The sequence below is a fragment of the Portunus trituberculatus genome, chromosome 25 (genome assembly GCF_017591435.1).
Source record: "Portunus trituberculatus isolate SZX2019 chromosome 25, ASM1759143v1, whole genome shotgun sequence".
Taxonomy (NCBI): Eukaryota; Metazoa; Arthropoda; class Malacostraca; order Decapoda; family Portunidae; genus Portunus; species Portunus trituberculatus.
This window is the reverse complement of record NC_059279.1, coordinates 6,201,046-6,221,637: the sequence shown is the minus strand read 5'-3', so window position 1 is coordinate 6,221,637 and position 20,592 is coordinate 6,201,046. Positions and strand designations below refer to the sequence as shown.

General features: G+C 41.1%; 2 protein-coding genes across 2 annotated transcripts in view; one reads left to right on the top strand and one right to left on the bottom strand.

Moving 5' to 3' along the window:
- The window catches only part of LOC123508817 (probable ATP-dependent RNA helicase vasa-like), a 22,646-nt gene extending 12,078 nt beyond the window's left edge, over positions 1-10,568 (top strand). The window contains exons 6-14 of the mRNA XM_045262738.1: positions 1,301-1,364; positions 4,690-5,060; positions 5,481-5,702; positions 5,918-6,142; positions 6,244-6,400; positions 6,523-6,720; positions 6,908-7,080; positions 9,416-9,520; positions 9,682-10,568. Of these exons, the coding sequence (XP_045118673.1) occupies positions 1,301-1,364; positions 4,690-5,060; positions 5,481-5,702; positions 5,918-6,142; positions 6,244-6,400; positions 6,523-6,720; positions 6,908-7,080; positions 9,416-9,520; positions 9,682-9,762 (1,596 nt within the window). The 3' untranslated portion in view covers positions 9,763-10,568. The remainder of the gene's footprint in view (positions 1-1,300; positions 1,365-4,689; positions 5,061-5,480; positions 5,703-5,917; positions 6,143-6,243; positions 6,401-6,522; positions 6,721-6,907; positions 7,081-9,415; positions 9,521-9,681) is intronic.
- Positions 10,509-20,592, bottom strand: LOC123508819 (rhodopsin-like). The gene is given in 12 exon segments (XM_045262744.1): positions 10,509-11,053; positions 11,272-11,417; positions 11,990-12,126; positions 12,626-12,658; positions 12,661-12,724; positions 13,150-13,324; positions 13,645-13,768; positions 13,870-13,969; positions 17,715-17,905; positions 18,122-18,303; positions 19,154-19,231; positions 20,356-20,592. Coding segments are annotated over 11 exon segments (1,272 nt in total). The 5' UTR covers positions 19,171-19,231; positions 20,356-20,592; the 3' UTR covers positions 10,509-10,950.

Sequence of the window (20,592 nt, the reverse complement as noted above, 5' to 3'; positions counted from 1 at the left end):
CAGAGGTGTTCCACCAGGACGGGGCTCCTTGCCTCACCGCATGTGTTGTGAAGGAATGGCTGAGAGAGAACGAGGTTGAGGTGATACCTAACTGGCCACCAAACAGCCCTGATATATCACCTATTGAAAACCTCTGGCCTTTACTTAAACACAAGTTGAGAGAAGAAAACACGTCCACCGAGGACAGATTAAAAGAGGCAATTCATCGGGCGTGGAATGTGATACTTGCAGCAACTCTGCAGAACCTTGCAGCCTCTCTACCAGATCGTCTCTTGGAAATAAGAAAACGCAAAGAACACCCCATGAACAAGTAAAAGGTTAGTTATTGAGGCTACATATGCACTTCCAATTCACTATATATAATTACTTAGTTATTTTCAGCACACAACAAGTTGCGTTTGTTGTTTTTCCATGTAGTCACGTCTTTTGTTGCGGACTGTAATGTAAAGCTTGTTCAAGGTTTCGAAGCTTTTTAATTAACAAAAAGCTGCTGAGAAATTAAGAGATGAAAGGATGTGTCATTGGTTCTGTTTGACTAAATTTCTATTTGGCCAAATGTCCATCGGCTAAATATCTGTTGCTCATTTGTTTAGCCACACCTGCTATGGTCTCAGGATTGGTGTAATTGCAGGGTAGGGAACAATCTCATTATGAAGGAGCAGGAATGAACCAGTATATGCTTTGGTGTCTCGCTTTATATGAATGGCCAGTTATGTTATGCCCAAGCTCCTGAGATGTAGTTCAGTGGTCCACAAGACTATCCCTCTCCATTGTGAGACCAGAAGAGCTAAGAATGGAAAGTGTGTGTGTGTGTGTGTGTGTGTGTGTGTGTGTGTGTGTGTGTGTGTGTGTGTGTGTGTGTGTGTGTGTGTGTTTACCTAGTTGTATTTACCTAGTTGTAGTTTTACAGGGCCTGGGCTTTATGCTCGTGTGGTCCCGTCTCCATATCTACACTTATCAAATTTTTCTTTAAAACTATGTACACTCTTTGCTGACACCACTTCCTCACTCAAACTGTTCCAAGTCTCAACACATCTTTGCGGGAAACTAAATTTTTTAACATCTCAGACATCGTCCCTTCCTTAGTTTCTTACTATGCGATCTTGTGCTTCTAAAGTCATATTCTTCTCTCAGGATCAATTTTTCATTATCCACTTCCTGCTTGAATTATTTCCCATATACTATCCTAACTTATGGATTAGTTTCAGGTATAACTATTGTGTTGTCGGAGGATAAGGTAAACTATGACCTGGTTTTATAATGATGCAGAAGTGATGGGGCATTTTTCTTGCTCCCTCAGTGTGGTGAGGAGGGTCACATATCACGGAACTGTCCTAAGGAGAAGAAGCCCAGGAAGGATGGAGGTGTGTATGGCACCTGTACATAAGTATTATCTCTACCACTCTTTCATGCATTAGGTTCCAAACGGAGAGGCAGGAAAGAATGATTGACCTTATCTTTAAATAGGATGAAATGTTTTAGAATGGTTAGTTTTTTGCATTATAGACTTATTTTTGTAATTTTCTCTTGTGAGGAGATCCCAGATCTTAAATTTCAGTTTGATCAGGTGCCTATATGAGGCGCCCCGTGCCATATTGTCGTAACCCGGGAAATTTGAGATTCTGAGTTAACGGTTGCTCGGTGTAGGGGAAGGGTGTAAAAGTCATATGCTAAGGTCGGCCAAGCCAAACTCAACCATTTGGGCACCTAAAACAAGGTGCAAAGTCGTGCAAATTAATACAGGGAAAGTCGAGACTAACATGTATCCCGAGCGGTTTTGTCGTATCTCCACGCTCACAGCTGCTGGCAGCCAGCCAATCAGCAGCGCGTAAGCGCATGACGTCACACCCACGCCTCGCCATGTGCGTCGCGGCCGTTGCCCTTTAACTCGCCACAGCAAGACCTATGCTATTCTTTTCCTGAACTTACGGCTTTTACCAGCGCCCCTTCAATTTCCCCAGCCTTGGAAGAGCTTTGTCGACCTGCTGAAGGCCCCCAGAAGAAAAAGAAGGCTGATAAGTCTCAGTGGGAGAAAGATGTTGCCAAGAAGAGGAGAGACAGTGGTTTGGAGTACGTGAGATTGGCAACGAAGAAGGTTGTGGCTGCTCGTAAGGTTGGGGAGCCATGTGAGTGTCCTAAGGCCTGCTTTACCATGCTTGGAGACTGCACTGTGCAGGAGATCTTCAGTGGATATTGGAAGATGGCAGACAGCAACGCCCAGTCTGCTTACCTGTCCAAGGCAGTGATCTCAAGGGAGGTCAGCGATCCACGTGTGGGACCCAACAGCAGGAGGAAGGTGACGTTCGAATATGCTGTGTATGTGGACAACACGAGGACCGTGGTGTGCAAGAAAGCGTTCCTCAGCATACACAGCATCAGTGAGAGGCATGTGTCCTACGTGTTGAAGAGGATGGGAGGGACTGGTGTGGCCCCTGTTGATCGTCGTGGGAAGACAGCACCACCGTACAACAAGACTCCTGATGTGATGCAGCTTGTCCACGACCACATCATGTCCTTGCCCACATGTACCTCTCACTACTCAACGTGCGAAGAGCCAATATCGCGTCTACCTTCCTCCTGGCTACTCTCACAAACGCTGCTACGACCTCTTCAAGGAATGGTGTGGCGAGAAGGAAGTGCCTGCAGAGAAGATCATGCGCTTCGATGGGTACAGCAGGGCGTTTTCAAGGTTCAACATCGGTTCCAGATCTCCCATGGTCAACACGTGCAGCTACTGCAACAAGATTGCCAACAAGGTAGAGGTGGCAACAGCGAACAGGGACGAGGCGAAGAAGAGTCAGCTGCTCACGCAGAAGAAAATCCATCTCCTGAAGGCGAAGGTGGCAAGAGATCTCATGACTGCGTACAAACAGGACACCAACCCCACCCTGTTTGCTTTTGCCATGGACCTCCAGCAGACTCTTGTCACGCCACGTCTTTCCACCAACATCGCTTACTACAAGAGGAAGATGTGGACCTACAACTTTGGCGTCCACAACCTCAAGGAGACCACCCCTGCTACGCTGTACGTGTGGAACAAGTCGCTCGCCAAGAGAGGTTCGAGTGAGATCGGCAGCTGCCTCCTCCACTACATCAACACGTACGTCCCTGCCTCGATGACCAAGCTTGTAATCTTCAGTGACAACTGCGGTGGCCAGAACAAGAACCTCAACCTCTCACTTCTGATGCTACGTTTCGTCCAGAGTGGGAGGTTCTGCTCGATCAAGCACTACTTCTTGATGTCTGGCCACTCCTACATGTCATGCGATCGTGACTTCAGCAACCTGGAGAACTTCTTTCGTGGGCAGGAGATTTACACCACTGATCACTACGTCGAGCTGATGAGGGAGGCACGACGTGAACACCCCTTCAACGTGGTCCAGATGACGGGTGAGCAGTTCGTGGATCTTCAGCCCCTCCAGTCCAAGTGTACGAAGACCCAGGTTGCCAAGTCAAGATACAAGGAAGGCAGGATGTTCATGTACACTGAAGAATACAAGCAAGGTATGAGAATCTGGCAGACGTACGTAGATGACATCGGGACGCCACTCCAAGTGAAACTGCAGAAGGGGAGAGGAGCTGCCTATGATCCGAGGAACTTCGACCTCACCACCATCGACCTGCCAGCGAAGTATCCCCAGGGTGTGGTGCTACGACCAGAGAAGTTGGCAGACCTCAACCACCTGCTGAGCTTCATTCCCCTCGAGTACAAGCCCTGGTACAACGACCTCTTCGCTGCCCAGGGACTGCTGGCTGCAGGTGCTGCTGAAGATAACCCTGACGACCCGGACACCCTAGAAGACGACTTCCTCGACTATTGAAAGAACCTGACGAAAGTGTCACAATCCTGCTGTGGCCACCAACCGTGAAATAAATCCTCAGTCAACCCTACTTGGTGGGTTGAAGGGGATTTATTTGGTTGGTAAATCTGCTAAGGGCATTGTTGGGATCATAAAAACCTTGATCCTGATAATGATGAGAGCCAACCATCATTTATTTTTGTCATAAAAGAAAAAATATTTCTTAACAATAATTAAAAATTAATAGAAACTTTCATTATTGTATTTTAGGTAAAGACAATGCATAAATACATACTTTTACCTTTAGTCAACCCTTTCGAACAATAATAGAAAATGAAACATACTTGGAAGGATAATGAAAGTTGCGCTAATAATAAATTATTTATTTTTCGCTCAAAAAAAATTCATATAAAATCGAGTTTTGCAGCTATCATCATGAAATCTTCACACACTCCTAATTTTAACATGTATTCTTAAACTAGCACCTTAGAAACCATTTCACCTAAAAAAAAATTACCATTATGGAAATAGGCAAAAAAAATCTACGGACATGAACCCAAAATTTTCGGATTTACTATTGAAAACCACCATAACTAAACAAAACTACCTGAGATCTTTCATTTGATGTATAATCTTATATAATTCTGACCGATTTCATGCGTGTTTTCAGTGTTTAACTTTAAGCGCGTTTTACTTGAAAGTAGGGTTGACGGGGTTATGACAAAATGGCACAGGGCAACTCATATAAAAAAAGAATGTCAACTGATACATCTGCTCAGGCACTGGCATCTCAGTGGGCCTTTTTTGTTTTTATTCCCCTTGGCCAGATTTCCCCTCTTATATTAAAAGACATGATAATGCAGAAAGCTGAATAAAGCAACTCTGGCAGATTCCTTTGGTGGCGGCAGTAGCGGTTTTGGCTCTTTTGACAAGAAGGACACTGAGGGCACGGGGGAGGAGCCAGACCGACCACCTCTCTTCTGTCCTAAGGAGGTGGATGAGAATGAGCTTTTTGACCTGGGTGTTAAGACCGGGGTGAACTTTGAGGCATACGACAAGATACCCATAAAAGTGACTGGCGAAGAGCCGATACCTCCCCCAGTGATGACCTTCGAGGAGATGAACCTGCGTAGTGTGCTGCTGGAAAACGTGTGCAAGGCGGAGTTCCCCAGGCCAACCCCCATTCAGAAGTATGCCATTCCTATCCTCATGAACCAAAGGGACCTTATGGCTTGTGCTCAGACTGGCTCAGGCAAAACAGTAAGAATTGGAACTGTATTGGCCCTTTATTGACCTATTCTCACTCGGCACTATTTGGTCTTCTCTTTCTTAATCTGTACTTGTTAGAATGGTTGGTATCTCAGTAAGATAAGATTTATTTTGTGCATGAAAGGATACTAATTTCTTGTTTGGATATAACCTTTCACATTCAACAGTTTAGGTTATTGTCGCATTTTATTGTCTTTTCTTACTGGACTTTGTTTTTTCTAGTGTCACTTTTCCCTACCTGACAGTGGTTTCTCTTGCGTTTTTCTAGTGTCACTTTTCCCTACCTGACTGTGTTTCCTCTTGCATTGTCAAATCTTGCAGCCTTTCCCTCCTTGACATTGTTTCTTCTTGTACTGTTGAGATGTTGTATAGGTGTGGAAGGGTGTTCAGATCTATAAACTTGCCTTGTAGGCTGCCTTCCTGCTGCCAATGCTACACTATATCCTGGAGAACGATATCGAGAGCCACAGTTTTGAAGAAGTGGCTCAACCAGTTGGACTTGTTGTCGCTCCGACCCGAGAGCTTGCCATCCAGATATTCCATGAGGCCAGGAAGTTCTCGTTACAGACTGTGGTCAAAAACTCCTGTATTTACGGAGGAGTTGTAACAAATTTCCAGTTGAGGCGTATGAAGGTAACTGATTTTCTTTAAGTTAATTGTTTAATACTTGTCTTTTTAAATCAATGTTAACTACTTAGTGATTGTTTGTAAATTACATGTACTTAATACTTTGGCATGTTTACTTTTTTACATCATGCTTTTACATTCTTACGTTTCTTTTATGATTTAGAATTTGAGAACTGCTATGCTTTTGTGTGAAGCAGCGTTGCATTTACTAATACTTTCAGGAGCAAGGTTGTCATATCATAATAGCAACGCCAGGAAAGCTACTGTTCTTCCTGCGAATGGGGAAGATCACCTTGAAGTCCCTTAAATTCTTAGTGTTTGATGAGGCTGATCGCATGCTTGACTTGGGCTTCATTGATGACATGGAGAAGCTGGTGGCACATCCTGATATACCACCCAAGGGGGATAGATTAACCATGATGTTTAGTGCAACTTTTCCTGAGGAGGTGAGTGTACTGCTGTTCACAGGTTTGTGTTTATTTGTGTGGGAATTTGTGTGCGTGTATGTGTATGTTATTCAGTTACATTGCAGTGTTGTGAATGACAGGTTCAGCGATGTGCCCTGCGCTTCATGGACAACTACCTGTTCCTCGTAGCTGGACAGGTTGGGGCAGCAAATAAGGATGTGTGTCAAACTGTTGTGCAAGTTGCTAAATTTGAGAAGAGGGATAAGCTTGCTGAATATCTTAAAAGCTTTGCAGATAGTAAGTTTGTCCATTTATTCTTTAAAGATGCACACTGTAATGTGAAACCATTGTTTGGTAATGCTTTTAAATATATAATGTCTTGCACTTTGCAAGTATCAAAAAGATTTAATTTGTTTCAGGCCAAGAGAAAGTTTTGGTGTTTGTGGAAATGAAACGTCAAGCTGATTTTGTGGGAACATATCTAAGCACTAATGGCTTTAGATCGGTTACTCTTCACGGAGGTCGCTACCAGGAGCAGCGCGAGGAAGCTCTGTCTGCCTTTAGGTCTAACAAGTACAGAGTGTTAGTGGCTACCTCAGTGGCAGCCCGTGGTCTAGGTGAGAGTTTTGTTTGACATTAGGGATGTAAGTAAAAGATGGCATTTTTGCTTGACTTTGCGATGAATCCTTTTTGTTAATTGTCAACAAACCTTTTTTTATGAGAGAAATACAATGCCTAACTTTTTTTTCATAATTTAATATTGAATTATCTCAAGCTCCGTTCAAACAAATGTCATTTTGGCAGACATTCGAGGTGTAGGATATGTCATCAACTACGACCTTCCCAAGTCTGCTGACGAGTACGTGCACCGCATTGGGCGAACAGGACGTGTTGGCAATTGTGGCCAGGCCGTGAGCTTCTATGACCCAGAGCAGGACTTTAACTTGGCCAAAGACTTGGTCAAGATACTCAGAGATGTAAGTGTCTATCTTCCTGCCTCATGGTGGTACAGTTAATATTGTCCTTCACATTATTAGTGAAGCCTTTAAGCACAGCCTTTAATTAGTGAGAAATTGAAATGAATGATAGATGGACATGGATGTAATGAATGTGTTGAGGTTCTCCACAAAAGGCACTTGAGCCTTCCGTCATCTGAATCTCATGCACTATATTTTTGCCTGGAATCATGCTAAGTCTATTCTTCAGTTTGTCAAACACTCCTTCATTAACCCTTAAAGTACAGGGAGTTGGTTTAATTTCCATCTGTTACAACGGGGAAAATCACACCTGTCAAAAATGCCAACAGATTTTTTTTTTTTTTTTTCCTTATAAAAGCATATTTCTTTGTGTTATTCTGAGTTTAACAATGTAGTTTTCAACATGTTATGTCTCTCTCTCTCTCTCTCTCTCTCTCTCTCTCTCTCTCTCTCTCTCTCTCTCTCTCTCTCTCTCTCTCTCTCTCTCTCTCTCTCTCTCTCTCTCTCTCTCTCTCTCTCTCTCTCTCTCTCTCTCTCTCTCTCTCTCTCTGGAAATAATGATGATGGTAAGTGATTTTTTCGTAATAGGTATGTATAATAAGAAATAAACCAATGCAAATTTTTGAGAAAAGCAATATTGTCTTCCTTCTCAAGAACATTTTCGGAAAATGACAAAAGAGAGAAAGCGTAAATTTTTATGGTAAACTAATCTATTAGTACCACAAGAAAAAAATTCCATTATGGCACATCAGTACTTTTCTGTACTGTAATGATAATGAAAGGCAAGTGTGCCATCGTATCATATGTGACCTACATTCTGAGAGATCTCGTGCAGTATCTGGGAAAGAAAACACACATTCTTAACAAAAAAGCAGGCATGATGCAATATGTGCATTATCAGATATGTTACAAGCTCCCCAATGACACAAAATACACATCATGGTGTTGAAGGGGTTAACCTCTTGCTTGCCTAACATCTTTGAATTTATCCTCAATAGGAAAATTCTTAAACATCTGTTACATCACAATCTTTTATCTGATCACCAGTATGGCTTCTGTTAAGGTCGGTTGCTCTACTGGTGATCTGGCTTTCTTGGTCATCGTCTTTTAGAGATTTCGGTGAAACTTTTGCTGTCACGTTAGACATCAAAAGCTTTTGATAAAATTTGGCACAATGCTCTGATCTCAAAACTATCCTCCTACAGTTTCTCTCCTCTGCAACTTTATCTCAAGTTTCCTCTCTGACTGTTCTATTGCTGCTGTGATAGATGGCCATTGTTCTGAATCTACTAACAGTGATGTTCCTCAGGTCTCTATACTGTAACCCACTCTTCCTATTATTCATTAATGATATTACCAAACTTCTTGGCCCATCCCCTCTTATGCTGCTGATACCACTCTACACTTTTCCATGTCTTTTCAGAGATGACCAACCCTTCAGGAAGTTAATAGTTCCTGCAGGGATGCCACAGAATGCCTGACTTCTAATCTTTCTGAGATTTATGATTGGGGCAGAGAAAATTTAGTAGTGTTCATTGACTCAAAAACTCAATTTCTCCATCTCTCAACTTGACACAACCTTCCAGACAACTATCCTCTCTTCAGTGACCCTCAACTGCTCTTCTACAATGAATATCCTTGGTCTGTCCTTTACTGGAAACTTCACATCTCAACTGTTGCTAAAACAGTTCTGATGTCTTGTCAGTTTTTCATGCCTCCCCTATTGCTAACTGTACAAGGGTCTTATTTGCTCTTGTATGGAGTACTCTTCTCATGTTTGGGCATTTTCACTTGCACAGTTTTATTAGATAGGGAGGAATCAAAAGATTTTTGTTTTATCAACTGTCCTTCTCTTGCTGATTGTCTTCAGCCTCTCTCTCTCTAACTGCTGGACCTCGCTATCTTGCTACCACTATTTTCATGCTACCTGCTTTTCTGATTTTACTAACTGCATACCTCCCCACCTCCTGTGCACTCACTGTACAAGGCTTTCTTCTTCCTTTTACCTGTATTCTGTTCAACTCTAATGCAAGACTTAACCAGTACTCTCAATCATTCATACCTTTCTCTGATAAACTCTGGAACTCCCTGCCTGCATCTGTATTTTAAACATCCTATGATGAATTAATTTAAGAGGGAAGTTTCAAGACATTTATCCCTTTCTTTTGGCTAACTTTTGGACCTGGAACGGGACTGGCAACAAAGCGGGCCTTTCTGTGAGAGCCAGCTTTCTCCTCTTATGGGAAAAAAATAAAATAGAATAAATAAATGTATGTATACTGTGTAGACCTACTGTCTTCATGGAGTTGGCCTTGTGTTCTTGTATTACTGACAGGCTGAGCAAGAAGTGCCATCTTGGTTATGTTCAGCTGCTGATGGTGGAGGAGGAGCAACTTACTCTGGCAGTGGCCAGTTTGCTTCCACTGACATCAGAGATCAGGTGTGCTGTTAGTCCAGGTGTTGAAATGCTAGTCATTGTAATAGTTGATGGTATGTTATGTAAAGTGAATATGATCAATCTATTTAGATGGATGTGTCATTTCAAGTAATGTATTACTTCTCTCTCCCCAATGATGCTGAAGATAACATGATTCCTTCCAGAGCAATTTGTTTGAAGCACCAAGTGGGTTGTCTCACCTGGGAGGTCCTGTTCCAAATGATGATGACGAATGGGATGACTAATACAACCTTGGGGAAGATTGCCTTGTTCATAGAGTGCTCTACAGTATGTGCTCATTATGAGGAAATATGTGGTGTGCAAATATATAGCAAGGTTGGCTGAGTCTGGTGTGGTAAGGATGTTGATCTGTTCTTGCACTGGATGAAGTACTTCACTGCACTCACCTGTAATGTTTAGTTGGTGATTGTTGCCATATCAAGCAGATGTTAAACACTTGTGTTGATCAATTAATGATTAAGCTGTTCAGAGAAAAATTATTGTTAGCATCAAGGATTTCTTTTAAGTGTATTCTTGTTGTTATTATGAGTGATGCCCTTATTTATGGGCTTATTATTGTACTAGCTATTAACTCTAAAATAATCTTATTTATTTATTATTATTATTATTATTATTATTATTATTATTATTATTATTATTACTACTGCTACTGCTATTATTATTATTATTATTAGTAGTAGTAGTAGTAGTAGTATTAGTATTATTAGTATTAGTATTATTATTATTGTTTTAATGCTTTTGGAATATACCTGGACATTAAACTGTTGTATAACAATCATTAGGAAGACTTTTGTTTCATGTGAAGAACCTTGCTTGAAGTGTATTTTTATTGTACTCATATTTAATATAGCTTGGTGTGTTGTCTTCATGAGATATTGATGGTTTCTGGAGTGTCCGGAGCTGTGCATTGTGCACATCTGAGGTTATTGTAAAATTAGAACTGGTGTGGCAGTCGGGTATGAAACAAGAATGATATTTTGTAACTTTATTTGATGTACCATTGAACAAATATAGATGATGATGCTACAGATATAAGACTATCTTTATGATTGGGAAAAGAAGGGTGAACAACATCCTAGTTTAATCTTGTATTTTAGAAAGCTGTCCTTTACCAGGTAAGTATCCCAGAATATGACTTTAAATTGATATAAGGAGTAATGTCAGTATTTTCTAATGGACTTGGAAAAACCAATCCTTTACAAGGTAAGCTCCTGTTATTTTACTATTTGTATACCACATTAATTAAATAAGGTGACTGATATGCAACAGATATTCAGATTGCAAAATTGATGTCAAGTATTGCTGGCCTATTGTTGAATGTTCTCAGATCTACACTCCTCATTGTCAGTATGTTCAGTTACTGACCAATGGAACCTGGCTGAGTTACTTTGTGTCAAATCAGCTTGGCACATTTAGAGTGCCATGGGTCGAGAAAATCCCTTGGGAAGTGACAAGATTGCCATATCACTCATGAGGGTCTTGGGGCTGGGCAAGTCACTTTGGGCCTTCTCATTCCTAGGGAGAAATATTTGTTAGAAGCTAAATGTATTGGCAGCTGCTATTGCATTCTTAAAAATCAAAATTACACCCTGGTAGTCCATCCTTGAAATTGAATATAGTGATGTGGGTACAGAATGAACTTGGAAGGAGGAATTCACAAAAACTAGAGGTCTGGAGGAAAGACTGCAATTCAATAAATTTTGTTACCTATCTCAGAAAAAGGATGTACTTGCCTGGAGGAGACTACAGAAGAGGACCTGGAGAAGAAGTGAAGAATGGAGGATGCATCAGACCTTGTGGAGGACTGCATGGAGACTGAGGGTTGGTGGGTTAGGGAGGGCAGGATGCAGCACAGCCAGGGAAGGCGACGACTGAGCTCCTGTTACGGGTTTGTCGGGGAAAAAGGTCACACTATTTGTTAAGTCGTTACGTAGTGCATATGAATTTTGTAGTCGGTACTCGTCACTTCAGTCATTACTCATTGCTTTAGCTAGTCGATTATGGTTACTCTACATCAATAACAGTACTTGTCACTTAAAGCTTCATTATGAATCAAACAACTACGTAATTTGTTTTCATTTTCATATGCCAGGAATGGTTGGAATGTTATTGCACTTATTTAGTTTAGTAAGTTTTCTCTTATCACACCTTGACACTTTCTCATCCCCTATTCTGCCCATCTCTATGTAATGCAAGAATTAACAAGCACTTGGTCATTCATCCCTTACTCTGGAACTCCCTGCCTGCTTCTCTATTTTTATCTTCCTATGACTTGAACCCACTGAAAAGGAATGTTTCAATATATTTATCCTACTCTTTTTGGCTAACACTCAGATCTGCTTGGATACTGGCATCTACGCGGATCTTTTTGTATAGTTACTTAATACTTATGTTACCCTTGGCCAGATTTCCCCTCTTAACGGAAGAACAAAATACTGATACACAACTTACCTGCCTGTACTTGTGGTGTGAGATGGCATATATGAAGGGGTTGTAGACTGTGGAGAGCTTGGCAAAGAGTGCAGGCAGGGCAGTGGTCAGTGGAGAGAGGAGGCTATACCAGGAAGACACTCCAAGCAGGGACACAACTGGCAGGGAGAAGAGTGACCATTAGTAGCGAGTTAGATGTTCATTTGGAGCTTTATTTATTTGTTTATATTTTAGCTTGTTTACCTTGCAGTGTGATGCCTGAATTTTTATATCATGTACTTAGTTTGCAGACACGTACACACAGATAGGCTGGAGGATATTATGGATTTTACACAGGAAAATCATTATCATCAATACCTTTATAGATAATGGTATGAGCTAGAAAGTCAGTCAGTAAAGCATTAGAGGAAGACAGAGCACTCGGTGAAATAGAAGTGCAAATACATAAAACGACTTCACTTGGTTATACAGATAATTAAATAGTTCAGTGTTAATTTTTGTTTAAGTTTCTCATGCTTTCATACAGGATGGCACTGTGACATTGTAACTTTGCCTGCATGTATAGATAATTAAATTGTGTATTGTGTTGATTTGTTTTGTATATATTTTACGTGCTTTTATACAGGATGGCACAGTGACAGATGTAGACTGACTCGCCTGCATAGGGTGTCCATGCCAGTGCCCAGAAAAGACTGAGGTCAGCACCACACGGGACAGCTGAGCCTCACGCCGGTGCAGGTTGCGATACTTGACGGCCTGGTGGTGCAGTGAAGGGATGTGTGTCATGGCTTTTGGAGGCATGTATTCAGAAATATTTTGCTGTTACTATGACTATTTTCAGGTTCTCATAGTGTTTCTCCTGTTTATAGTGTAGAAATCTTGTTAACTTGTTGCTGAAACTCTAAAACCTTTTAAAGCCCATACAGCTTTATTTAGGGTTTTTCAAGAGTCAGGATGCAAGTAGAAGTATTTCACAATATAGTCCAGAATTTTTTAAGAACGCAATGTTATTAGAGATTTGAATGTATGTACATATATGTAGTATTATACGTAATTAACATCACACTCCCACTAACAGTTCATTTGATGTTGGTTATTTAATGTGGAGAATAATAGGATGTGTTTAGCTACGTGTGAACAAAATCTCGTAAATTGGTACAATAACATGGCAATACCTGCACCTCTCCTTGCACTCGCTGGTGGCCGAGTATTTCCTTGTCATGCTGCTTGACAGAAGACATGATGTAGAAGTAGCAGTAGCTGATCACCCCGAGAGGCAAGGCATAGGCTGCCAGGAAGAGCATCACAATGTACGACTTGCTCCACAGGTCATCACTCAGGTAGTCAAAAGAGCAGCTGAAAAAGGAAGTGTTTCAGTTGTGAGGGAAGGTAGAAGGATGTGGTGATGGAGTGAGTGTGTAGGAAGATGTTGCAGAGGCTGAACACTGGAAAGTGCAAAGAATGTTTGGTTCAGAAGAGATGGAGATTGTCAGGGTGATACATTCAGCTTTCAGATTTTTTTTTAACTTGTTAATTCTTTTACCCTTGGCCAACACTCCTCTTATATATAAAGAATTTGGGTTGAAAGGGTACTGAAATACACTTCATGTGCAAAGAATAATATGAAATAGGTAAAAAACAATTATTAGCAATAAACATACTTTCAGCAGGCTTACCTTGTTAGAAAACCTTCCAGGACATACTGATTCCAGCCCAGGAAAGGCAGAATACACCAGGACACACTGTACACCCACACACCACACACCCACCATGCTGCACGCCTCATGCTCAGCCTGGTACCTGCAACACAGCTGCTTGTCACAAACACACAACACACAGACAGTGGAATTAGCTCATGTTGTCAGATTACAATATAAAAAGATTAATAAGGTGTAACTTACTGCCAAATGGAGACATGATGGCCCTGTATCTGTCCAGAGCTATGAGTGCCAGGGAGATGATGGACACAGTGCCAAATAGTGCCCCACAGAAGCCAGACACCTGAATGCACCTTTGATTAGCTTTCAAGTTTAGTACACAGACATTACACTTTTGTGAAGTTTTAGTTTAGATTTTTTTAGCTATGTGCTTGTGGTTTGTTATGGTATATAAACAAGTTTATAAACTACTCACTGAAACACAGTCGTGAGGCAACTGACACCTCTTTTCTGTTCCCTCCTACATTCTCTATCCTCATTTTCGTTCCAAAGTTGGATGTTGTGTCTATGTGTGCAATGACTTGACTTGACTTTCTTTCTTGCCCACACTCTTGAATCTTCCAAGTTTTCCACCATCTAGCTTCAACTCAATAGTCACCCTCCAACTAAATTTATCTATGCTGTCTATCTCTCCCCTAACTCCTCATGATTATAGTAAATCCTGTTGACTATTTAACTTCCAAAGTGGAGCACATTCTGTCCCTCTATCCCTTTGCGGAGATCTCCATCATTGGAGATTTCATTGTTCACCACTAGTATTGGCTTTACTCTCCCTTCACTGACCATCCTGGTTAACTAGCCTTCAACTTTGCTGTCCTTCATGACCTAAAGCAACTGGGCAACCCTACTTGTATTCCTGATCGTGTTAGAGACACACCCAACATTCTTGATCTTTTCCTTACCTCTAATCCTTCTGCTTATCCTATTACCCTATCTTCTCTGTTGGGTTCCTCCGATTACAACCTCATATCTGCATCTTGTCCTATTTCTCCAGTTCCTCCTCAGGTTCCCCCAAAAGTGAATGTGCCTCTGGTGTTTCGCCTCTGCCAATTGGGGGGACCTGAGGAGGTATTATGCTGATTTTCCCTGAAATGATTACTGTTTTTGTATCAGAGACCCGTCTGTGTGCTGAACGCATAACAGAGGTGACAATGTCTGTCACAAGTATACATTCCTCATTATTTTTCTCAACCTAAACCTTCTAAATCTTGGTTTGACAGCCTGTTCTCATGCTATACATGATAGAGAGGTTGCCCACAAAAGGTACTTGACCCTTTCATCACCTGAATCTCATGCACTTTATATTTCTGCCTGGAATCATGTCAAGTCTGTTCTTCAACTTGCCAAACACTTCTTCATAAATAGAAAATGTTAAAATCTTTCCAACTCATTTTAACTCCCCTCGAGATTTCTGGCATCTGGCCAAAAATATCTCCAATAACTTTACTTATTCATCTTCATGGCGCCACTGCCATCTCATCTGTCTTTAAAGCTGAACTCTTCTCTCAAACCTTTGCTAAAAACTCTATCTTGGATGATTCTGGGCGTGTCCCTCCCTCCTGCTCCCTCTGACTATTTCATGCCTTCAACTAAGATTTTTCTTAATGATGGTTTCCATTCCCTCGCTGGCTTAAACCCTTAGAAGGCTTATGGACCATATGGGGCCCCTCATATCATTCTCAAAAGCTGTACTTCCATGCTTGCACCTTGCCTGGCCAAACACTTTCAACTATGCCCTCTACCTCTCCTTCATACTGGAAGTTTGCCTACATTCAACCTGTTCCTAAAAAGGATGACCATTCTAATCCATCAAACCACCGTCCTATAGCTTTAATCTCTTGCTTGTCTAAAGGTTTTGAATCTATCCTCAATAGGAAGATTCTCAAACATTTGTCACTTCACAATCTCCTTTCTGACTGCCAGCATGGCTTCCATCAAGGCCACTCTACTGGTGATCTTCTGGCTTTCTTTACTGAATCTTGGTCATCCTCTTTTAGAGATTTTGGTAAAATTTTTGCTGTTGTGTTAGACATATCAAAAGCTTTTAATAGAGTCTGGCATAAAGCTTTGATTTCCAAACTTGCCCTCCTACATTTTCTATCCTTCTCTTTACAACTTTATCTTAAGTTTCCTTTCTGATCGTTCTATTGCAGCTGTGGTAGATGGCCACTGTTCTTCTAAATCTATTGAAAGTGGTGTTCCTCAGGATTCTGTACTGTCACTCACTCTCTTTCTATTATTTATTGATGATCTTAACCAAGCTTCTTTCCCTATCAACTCTTACGCAGATGATACCACCCTACACTTTTTCCACATCTTTTTAGAGACGACCAACCTTTCAGGGATGCCACAGAATGCCTGACTTTGATCTTTCTAAGATTTCTGATTGGGGCTGAGAAAATTTGCTAGCGTTCAATGCCTCAAAAACTCAATTCCTCCATCTATCAACTTTACATAACCTTCCAGACAACTATCTCCTCTTCTTCAATAACACTCAACTGTCCCCCTCTTCCACACTAAATATCCTCAGTCTGTCCTTTACTCATAATCTAACTGGAAAATTCACTTCTCATCTCTTGCTAAAATGGCTCTGCCAGTTTTCACACTCCCCAAACTGCTAACTCTGTACAAGGTCCTTATCTGTCCTTGTGTTGAGTACTCTTTGCATGCTGAGGGGGGTTCCACTTACAGTTTTATTAGATAGGGTGGAATCAAAAGCTTTCGTCTCATCAACTCCCCTCCTCTGACTGACTGTCTTCAGCTTCTTTCTCACTGCTGGAATGTTGCATCTCTTTCTATCTTTTAACACTACAGTAAGTCCTTATACAGTACTTTGTTATCCGGTAAATTCACAGTTATGGTGTTTGGTTATTACTACCCTCGATTCTATTTATGGTAAGAAAAATTCACAAATACGGTATCTGCTGGTGTTTTGTTTACACCGTACCGTAGCGCCACCACGCCGCGCGGCCACCATAACAACCAGTCTCTTCCCGTGTTTCCCACTGAACACAAGTGAAATCCTTATGATGTGTTTCTTTTTTTTTTTTTTTTTTTTTTTTTTTTTTTTTTTTTTTTTTTTTTTTTTTTGGATATTATGTGTAAGGGTTGAAATCCCTACTGTCCCTTAGCCTTGGGAGGGACATCATCTGATAGAATACGTGGTGAGTGAAAGGTAAATAAGAACATTTTCTGTTTATTTCTTTTGTGCAGTAGTTTACATTATTTATATATGACTATTTTCATGTCTGTAGGGATGACTTTCGACGTGCTGGAACGCATCCCGTTATTACATGTTATAATGGGTTCGGTATACGGTAATTTTGATTTGTGGTAAGGTTTTCAGGAATGCATATGTACTGTATAACGAGGACTTGCTGTATTTTTCGTGCTAACTGCTCTACTGATCTTGCTAACTGCATGCCTTTCCTCCTGCAGCCTTTCTGCACAAGGCATTCTTCTTCCTTTCACCCCTATTCTGTCCAACTCCCTAATGCAAGAGTTAACCAGCACTCAATCATTCATACTTTTTTTTTATTTTTAAAATTTTATTTATTTATTTATTTTTTTTTTCTATACCATGGGTTTTTCACGGGAATTTATGGGCTAAAGGGGATAATTTTTGTGGTACCTCCTATTTCAAAGCCCACCTGCTAAGAAACCGTTGCCCCAAGTGAGGAAGCCTATGGAACTCCCCGTCTGCTTCTGTATTTCCATCTTCCTATAACTTGACTTCTTTTAAGAGGGAGGTTTCAAGACATTTGTCCCAGACTTTTGGCTAACTCTACTAATCTTTTAAGAAACTGGCAATCAGGTGGGCCTTTTTTGTTATATTTTTTGTTGCCCTTGGCCAGCTTCCCTCTTCCATAAAAAATTAAAAAAGCTACTTAAAAGTAACTCTGACAAAAAAAATATATCGCATTATAAGACTATATATTCAAATACTATTCATGCTGGTAAGTGCATAACTTGTCTGAAAAAAGTAGAGAACACAGGCTAAGTCTGGTCTTCAGAGGAAGTTTTCTCACCTCGCAGGCAAAAGGCCCCAGCGTCCATGACTGGTTGAAGCAGTTGGCCACAAGAATCGGGAACTGAGTCAGCATCATGAGGAGGTCAGAGAAGGCCAGGTTGATGGTGAGCAGGTTTGTGCCTGAACGCAAGCTTCTGGTGAAGGAGAACACCCACAGCACGATGCCATTGCCAGTGAGAGACAGCTGCCCTGCAACACCACCTCATTGCTCATCTATTCAAAGCAGTATATACCTAGTATCTGAACAAAATGTCACATATTATTGGTACTGGGAATAATTTGCACCAAGGTCACTGCCTCATTAAACCATGTAATGATATACTCATTAGACATGATTTATTGTTAACTGACTGATGTGTGAATTGTACTGTTATTAACACTCCTTTTGTGCATAAACTTACACACCTATAATAGTGTAGAGAGTGCCAAGGACAGGGTGCCATAGCGGGTGAGGGGGAGGGAATGAGTGCCAGTGCTGGTGGACTTTGTGATGCACCTCAGGCCTCACCAGATCCAGCAGAGTCACGTTGGCAGTTTCCCAGGAGGTGGGGTCAAGGCGGCCATACCCTGCCCTTACCCACGCCTGCCTGCACCAACACCAGCCAGTAAGTGAAGATAACATTTGTCATCTGTTTTACACCATCATGTCCACCTTTACTGTGGATGTTACCCTCTATCCTCCCATGACTTGCTGTGGACATTACCTTCTATCCTCCTGTGACTTAGTGTAACATTACTCTCTATCCTCCCATGACTTGACTTACTGTGGACATTACCCTTTATCCTCCCATGCATGGCTTTGCCGCACAAGACTTCTTTCTCTCATCCCTATTCTGTCCATCTCCCTAATGCAAGAGTTATCCAGTACTCTCAATCATTCATACCTTTCTTTGGTAAACTCTGGAACTCTATCTGCTTCTACATTTCAATCTTCCTGCAACCTGAACTCATCTTAGAGGAAGGTTTCAAGATATTTATCCCATTCTTTTGGCTAACTCTCTCGGACCAGCTCGGGAACTGGCATCTCAGTGGACCTTTCTGTTTTATAATTGTTGTTGCTCATGGCTAATTTCCCCTCTTACATAAAAGAAAAAGAAACAAAAAATCTCTCCCGTTGTTCTAGATTTAGTATGCACAAAACAAGACCATGCTGTAAGTAAATTTGTCACATGCCCTCTGCCATCAAGCTAATCTTCTGTACTACTGCAGATGTTATTAACTCTCCCACTTTGTTGAATGTCATATTTAGAAAGCACCATGAAAATATCTACATTATTATCTCTACCATGAACTGAAGATTAATTTAAAGATAAGTTAGTTTTGAAGGAATGGAGTCTTGGCAGCTATTTCTGTTCTTGTAGTCAATCACAGCTCAATGAACGCCTAAAGATAAATGGAAATAGACGGATTAGTGTATCTGAAGGAATGGAGTCTTACCAGGTGCTCCAGTCCATGTTGTCAGTTAGCCTCCACACGGCGTTACCTCTGTCAGGCAAGAGTTCTGGTGGTGCTGGGCTGGGTTTGAGTATGGGAGGAAACTGATAGCATTACATACATTAATACATACGAGACACACACCTCCTCTTACCCAGAAATGTCTTATCGCACAAGAATCATTAGCTTCAGTCTGATATTTGGTAGTGTTAGAGGCTGATGGGTAAACAGTATGGCATAATCTCGCTTCTGACGTTGTAGTAGTGGTTGAGGCAGTGGCAAAGGTAACTGATAATTGCTAAGATTTTTTTTTTTTTTTTTTTTTTTTGCTGCCAGGAAATGGGAACGAAAGATGTAAGACTAAGAAGGGGGACAATAGTAAGAAGTGATTGAGATGCTGGCCATCATGGGAAAGGCAGTGACAAAGATGACTGATGATTGTTAAGAATGTGTATTTTTTAGCTTGTTAATCTTTGATGCCAGGGAATGGGAAGGAAAGATGTAAGAGGGAACGGTTGTAAGAAGTGGTTGAGGCGCTAGCCATCATGCGAAAGGCAGTGGCGAAGATGATCGGTAATTGATAAGAACGTATTATTTCCTAGTTCGTTAATCTTTGATGCCAGGAAATGGGAAGGAAAGAGGGGACAGTAGTAAAAAGTAGGAAAGACGAAACACTGGCCAACATGGGAAAGACACTGGCAAGACAAGGTGTATTATTGTTATTATTATTATTATTATTATTATTGTTATGTTCACGATTTCTCCTCACTAAGACGGGGAAATGGTAAGAAGTAGGGGAGACAAAAATTGGCCATCATAGGAAAAGAATGAATTGACAATTATGAAGATCGAATTTTTTTTTTATTATTATTGTTATTTTTTTGTAGTGTTTCTCTTTGCTGCCAGGAAATAGATAGCAAGAAAATAAGAGGGAGGGAGGTTGTGGTAAGATATAGGAAAGATAAACCTTGGGAAGGGGCTGTTCTCCCTCGGAATCAGGAAGAAAAGAATGGTAATGTGGCCGATTTGCATTTTTTTTTTTTTTCATAGACTAGTGACGAAGGAAATATTTCATACTTTATATCCTTTAGTTTGTAGCTCGTCTTCTCAATATCACCACAGAAAATAACTTTAATGACTATACTGTATAAAAAAAAAAAAAAATGCGACAAGTAAGGCGTGAAGTGCCAATACCTAAGACTTACGTACGAATTGGTGTCTTAGGAGTGATCCAACATCCCTTCACTGGTATGACGCTCCTCGCCCTGCACCTCTCAACTTCTTACAAAGACTGGCCCGCCTGCATGCAGCCTTTGTCCTTATATACCCTCGCCTGTCAGAAACATTGCACGGTTACCACATTCTTCTCTCCTCAAAAATTGGAAGAGGCGAGCCATATTGAGCCACAACGCACCATGATGAACTGAAGGAAAGAAGCTTGC